General features: G+C 36.2%; 1 protein-coding gene across 1 annotated transcript in view; it reads left to right on the top strand.

The window, feature by feature from the left end:
• Nucleotides 1-6415, top strand: part of LOC128557346 (uncharacterized protein DDB_G0271670-like) — a gene marked incomplete at its 5' end in the record, with an annotated part of 8270 nt that extends 1855 nt beyond the window's left edge. Inside the window, 2 exons of the mRNA XM_053544643.1 lie at nt 2031-2082; nt 5862-6415. Of these exons, the coding sequence (XP_053400618.1) occupies nt 2031-2082; nt 5862-6415 (606 nt within the window). The remainder of the gene's footprint in view (nt 1-2030; nt 2083-5861) is intronic.
• Between the last annotated feature and the right edge of the window lie 681 nt (nt 6416-7096).

Genomic DNA, 7096 nt, shown 5'->3' on the forward strand with positions numbered 1-7096 from the left:
GAATAATGACCGGGGGGTCGTTATTCTATGGGGGTCGAAATACTTCATTACACCTCCGGCGCTAAGGGGCACATTTCGTTACCTCTCATGAACAGACTCAATCAAACCGAGTTGCTATTATATTCTTCTTGGCTGCATTCTATACTTCCAGAGGATCCTTTTACGACTTTTGTTGTTCAAATCAAATATTGAAAACTGAAATTTTCTAACTTAGTTTGAATGATCTCAAATGATTTCATTGCAGTCTTCCGAATCCCGCTATTGTATAATTATCCGAGAAGAAATCGTACGCCAGAACGTGAATATTTGGGGACGAAAACACGCAAATCTACCGGCGATTAAAAGGCGAATTTGTCAAAAATAATGCTTCTTCCGAATTAATTATACCCTTTAATGATATGTCAATCACAAACACCAGCTGGAATGTAATATTAAATCAAATTGAAGTGCATACGTTTGTATTTTCGGGAAACAGGTACGCATTTTCCGCCCCCTCCGTTTCGGCTGCAATTATTTCCCTAAGTCGAGCAAATAAAGATTATTTACGCAAATATTATGAAAGGATTGTATCTTTCTCTATGAGAAATAAATAGGATAACACCTCTTCTGTTGATTTCATGCAATATATCTTTCCATTAACCCATTTCTATGCTACAAAGTTAAAAGGATACACGGGAGCAATTTTATCCGAAAATAGAACGCACGCCGTGCTAGTTAGATGTTTTCTGATCATGTGACCAAAACAAGCTCTTTGGTGTTGTTATAATAATAAACTTCGATTAACTTTTCTAGCAGGAACTGAGTTTTAATTTAAAACGTTTACAAAAGACGCAACTTGGTTTTAATACCGATTATAGATCTACACGGATAGTGCTGAAGTAGATCTACTATACTATTTTTGTAGGTTATTTATAGTTTATTTTGGTCACGTGGTGAAAATTGTTTTGGTCATGTGATCAAAGCAAGCATGCTCATTTTCATACGCGTTGGTTTTGTTATAAAATATAGATTACGACAAATTTGTACTTAAGCAGTGCATTTTTTGATAAAGTTGAATCTCAGAAGCTTTCTGAAAGTTAAACAGACTAGAATTACGTAAAATTTATGGAGGACATGGAACTACTTGTTCTTCGGTTTCGGATAAGCATTTTGACCGTAAATTTCTGGTATGGTAAATCTGTGGTCACGCTTCGCTGCCCACAAAAATGATATCTCCTTCCATACTAGTAGTTGTAATATAACCATACTTAACCAATCACATCATTAAGACAATATCTTTTAACGATGATAAAAAAATGATTTTTTGAAAACCTAGCGCAGAATTTGAAATTAAAGAAATGCCTTTTAAAAGCCGTACTACTGCGAGGAAACCTTACTTGCCATACAATAATAACCAAGCTTAGAACTTCTGCATTGATCAGTATGAAATTGAATTAGATACAAGGTCATTAGGTCATATAATTAAAAACATTTTAGTCAAAAGAAACTGTATATTGTTTCATCCAGTAACAACTGACTTGTCGAGAAAGATCATTTAAGTGAGTCCTGTACTCGGTCAAAATCTGGTCAAATAAGATCACGCATGAGTGAAAAAAAACATCTGTAAGCTGTAATTTAATTTAATCATATTTTATTGCTTATTAATATTTAACATTTATAACAACAAACATCAAAAATGTACATGTACAGCCAAGAAAATGGGTCGGGCCACAAGTTCTCACAACATCAGTAAACGACCCTTCCCAATAGAAATAACATAATATAACTAGGCGGAGAAAACAAAATAAATATGCGAAGTTGTGTTAATAATATTGAAATAATTTGTTAATTAATTGATGGAGAGAGAGAGAGAGAGAGAGAGAGAGAGGGGGGGAGGGAGAGAGAGAGAGAGAGAGAGAGAGAGAGAGAGAGAGAGAGAGTTGGGGCTTGTCCAGCATTTTAAAGTGTCATCTATTAGTTAAGATATTTTCATATATAAGAAAGTGTCATTAGAATCTGTCTGTCTGTTTTATATATTTTTGAACTTGTAGAAAGATGAACGTGTTTTCATCTTCCGTATATCGATCATTCCCAAACAGAATTGTTTGTAGGTTTAGCGGATGAAATTTACATGTCTCGTGAAACAGGACGGTTCTCTGAGTATGATAATTTCTACAGTTAAAGAAAAAATGATTGGCGTCTTCGTTTTGATGACCACATTCACAAGAAGAATTGTTGCGTAAATGATTGTTAAAAAGATCAGCATTCATGTTACTACAGTGTGCGTGCGTGATATACGGAAAAATTTCGGTCACCAATACAAAAATATTTAGGAACTATATCTGATTCAATGAGTCTGAGTTTTTAATATCTATTTCAAGATTATTCCATAGAGAAGTAGCAGATGGAATAAAAGATGAATTATATAATCTGGGTGCGGCGGGCTAATGTCACGTAGTCATTGCTATTACGAAGTCGGTATGAGTTTGATTCGGATACAGTTCCAGGAAATAAATCAGCAAGATAATATGGAAGCTTTCCTTGTCTTGCTTTGTATACAGTAGTTAGTTTTTGAATAATACGTCTGTCTTTTAATGAAACCCAGCCAATTTCTGCTATTAATTTTTCAATGGAGACAGATCGGGTTAGTCCCGTAACAACTCTCGCAGCTTCATACTGCAATTTTTCTAGAGATTGCTTCTCATATTCAGTACACCCATCCCATACAACAGAAGGATATTCTAATATAGGTCTCAAGTACGAAACATATATCTGGTTTAGTGAATTACGATTTATTTTAAATTTTAAAGCTCGCATAGATCTAAGAACTTTCGATGCTGATGAGATGATGTTATCAAAAAGCCCGTGTCGGTAAGGCAACCTGATGTCAAAGCTCACCAAGAGAGTCTGGGAGAACAAAAACACAAGGCTGAAAGTCTACCAGGCATGTGTCCAAAGCACCCTTCTATATGATAGTGAAACCTGGACAACATATGCATTTCAACACCTACCACATGAGATGTCTACGTTGGATCCTAGGCATCACTTGGAAGGATAAAATTACCAACTGCGAAGTCCTCAGAAATACTCCTACTAGATAAAGTTTGAGATTGTCAGAAAATTCTGAAAGTCGTTACGTTGATCCATACAACAAGTGCAAAAACATTCAATGATAGAAGTTTCTGTACTACTGGTCCAAAACTGTGGAATGAACTGCCGTTAGAACTACGCAGAAGTATATCATTTGACACATTAAAAAAAATCTCTCAGACACTGTATTTCAGAGATTTCGTGACATTGTTTTAAATGTTATGATAACAGTTTTTTATATACTCACTTAAGTGATCTTTCTCGACAGTCAGTTGTTACTGGATGAAACAATATACAGTTTCTTTTGACTAAAATGTTTTTAATTATATGACCTAATGACCTTGTATCTAATTCAATTTCATACTGATCAATGCAGAAGTTCTAAGCTTGGTTATTATTGTATGGCAAGTAAGGTTTCCTCGCAGTAGTACGGCTTTTAAAAGGCATTTCTTTAATTTCAAATTCTGCGCTAGGTTTTCAAACAATCATTTTTTTATCATCGTTAAAAGATATTGTCTTAATGATGTGATTGGTTAAGTATGGTTATATTACAACTACTAGTATGGAAGGAGATATCATTTTTGTGGGCAGCGAAGCGTGACCACAGATTTACCATACCAGAAATTTACGGTCAAAATGCTTATCCGAAACCGAAGAACAAGTAGTTCCATGTCCTCCATAAATTTTACGTAATTCTAGTCTGTTTAACTTTCAGAAAGCCTCTTTATCAAAAAATGCACTGCGTGACCAAAATAAACTATAAATAACCTACAAAAATAGTATAGTACTTCAGCACTATCCGCGTAGATCTATAATCGGTATTAAAACCAAGTTGCGTCTTTTGTAAACGTTTTAAATTAAAACTCAGTTCCTGCTAGAAAAGTTAATCGAAGTTTATTATTATAACAACACCAAAGAGCTTGTTTTGGTCACATGATCAGAAAACATCTAACTAGCACGGCGTGCGTTCTATTTTCGGATAAAATTGCTCCCGTGTATCCTTTTAACTTTGTAGCATGGGTTAATGGAAAGATATATTGCATGAAATCAACAGAAGAGGTGTTATCCTATTTATTTCTCATAGAGAAAGATACAATCCTTTCATAATATTTGCGTAAATAATCTTTATTTGCACGACTTAGGGAAATAATTGCAGCCGAAACGGAGGGGGCGGAAAATGCGTACCTGTTTCCCGAAAATACAAACGTATGCACTTCAATTTGATTTAATATTACATTCCAGCTGGTGTTTGTGATTGACATATCATTAAAGGGTATAATTAATTCGGAAGAAGCATTATTTTTGACAAATTCGCCTTTTAATCGCCGGTAGATTTGCGGTGTTTTCGTCCCCAAATATTCACGTTCTGGCGTACGATTTCTTCTCGGATAATTATACAATAGCGGGATTCGGAAGACTGCAATGAAATCATTTGAGATCATTCAAACTAAGTTAGAAAAATTTCAGTTTTCAATATTTGAATTTGAACAACAAAAGTCGTAAAAGGATCCTCTGGAAGTATAGAATGCAGCCAAGAAGAATATAATAGCAGACTCGGTTTGATTGAGTCTGTTCATGAGAGGTAACGAAATGTGCCCCCTAGCGCCGGAGGTGTAATGAAGTATTTCGACCCCCATAGAATAACGACCCCCCGGTCATTATTCTATAGAAAATGTGACTCCTTTCCTGTAAAATATTGACTCCCCTTATGAAAAACTGACTCCCTTTGAAAACTCTATAGAATAACGACCCCCCGGTCATTATTCTATAGAAAAACTGACCCCTCCAAGTAAAATTCTCCCTAAATACTCCCTAAAGATGACTCCCTTCGAATCTCATAGAATAACGACCCCGGTTATTATTCTATAGAAAAAGTGACTCCTTCCATGTAAAATACTCACTGCCGAAATTACTACATTCGAACTCTCATACAATATCGATTCCCGGACATTATTCTATTTAAAAAGTTACTCTTTCCGTTGTTGTAAATTTAGCAGTCTTATTAAATCTGATTTATTAATTGATTCTACTGATGAGAAACTTTGGCCTCTGCAACTAGAGATGTCAGTCACCAGTTACCCTCATAAATTGCTTGGGTCTGGAGTGTGTATCATTTTGTATCATTTTATCAGGGTATGTTGTCATCATGTACCATCGTAAACATGTCTGGTTTGTTAGAGTTAGAGGTGGCTCCATATTTGGGATGGTACCATCAGTCAACGGTTATCCTCATAAATATTAGGGGTAATCTTTGTCTTTCATCACTATGATACACTCCAAAATGATACACTCCAAATATGGGAGGGTACCTGCTTTTGTATATAAACCTAGGTCAGAACTAGGGAGGGGAAATTCTTTACTTTTGGCTCGGACTTTGAAAATGACAGATTATAGAAACAAGAAATGAAATACTTGTTTCTATAATCTGTCATTTTCAAAGTCCGAGCCAAAGAAATGAAATACTTTACAGTTATAATTATAAGTGACTTTAGACCAGATGAATGGGAGAATTATAATTTTGACAACATTATTTCCATCATTTAGACTATTTATCCATCACATAATAAACTGATGTAGTAAACTGGATTTTAAGTGTATTTTATCTATGGAATATAAACACCCTCACCCGAACCTACGTTTTTCAACACTGGTGGCAGCGACGGAAATGGACTTATAGACGTGCTTATAAGAAATTTGGACATATATTTCTATTCAATATATTTGTGGTGACAATTAAGTGACAACCATGGGACCTAAAAAGCAACAAGAAAAAGATTCTGTCACAACTGAAGATGATGACAGTCATGAACAATTGTTAGCTGAAGTTAAACTTTTGAGACAAAAACTTAAATCGGCAGAAGTTGATAACTTGACCTTAAGTGAGAGACTACGCAAAAATGAACAGGAAAGTACTCTACAAAGAGATGAATTAGTGCGCAATTACCAACAACGAATCAATGACATTTCTATGGAAAAAGACAATCAGATAAGAAATTTAGTCAATGAAAGGGACACAGCTTCGAATGAAAACAGCAATACATCAAGGCAGCAAAATCAACAGATGAGAGGCCGTGATAAATACGAGGTTCCTCTACCTAGGCAAATTATCTTTGATGGCAGATCGTCCTGGGAGAGTTTCATTCACCCATTTGAAGCTATGGTTGATGCGTGCAAGTGGGACAATAGAGAACGTTTGTTCCGCCTTAAGAACAGTTTACGCTGTGATGCTGCGGAATACGCTTTCAAGCAGCTGGGAGCTGACGAATTGTCAAATTATGCAAAGATGAAATCATCTTATGGCGACGCGATTTCAGGAAAAGCGCTCCACTTCCTCCTATCTGGCTGAATTAGAAAACCGGAAATACAACAGGGAAAAAGAATCATTGGCTGAATATGTGGCAGAGGTTAAGAGGTTGGTAATAAAAGGTTACCCCACAGCAAACAACGAGACGAGGGAAACGATAAACCTTCGGCACTTTCTTAAGGGACTTCAGGATTCTCAGGCGGCTTTGTTCATTGGGATGCAGGACCCAGAAACTATCGATCAGGCAAGAGAATTGCTCGACAACTATTCCAGCATCAGAGATGATGTGAGAGGGGGAGAATTAGGAACATTGACACGGGCAGGGAACCTTACGTAACAGAAGCAAGACTGCAAGAATTTGGTAGAGATCTGAAATCCAACATAGGCAAAAAGATTTATCATCTTGCGAACCAGTTGAATGTTAAAAGTAGTAGATCAGCCTCGGATCGTAAAGTAAATCAGCGCCCAAGAAAAGATGTACAGTGTTTTAGATGCCAGCAGTTTGGTCACTATGCAGATGAGTGTAAGGCAAACCTTCAGGAAGATAACAAGTCGGAAAACTAGCTTCGACCAAGCCTAACGGCCCAGACTTGGTCAATAACAGTGGAGTTGAATTAAAGACTATTAAGTGTAGGAGTGCTTATACAGATGGTGATTCCATTATATTGCCTGTAAATATTTTTCAAACTGTGCGCGCGAACTTAGTCATAGATACTGGTGCCT

Source organism: Mercenaria mercenaria, chromosome 5 (assembly GCF_021730395.1).
Source record: "Mercenaria mercenaria strain notata chromosome 5, MADL_Memer_1, whole genome shotgun sequence".
Taxonomy (NCBI): Eukaryota; Metazoa; Mollusca; class Bivalvia; order Venerida; family Veneridae; genus Mercenaria; species Mercenaria mercenaria.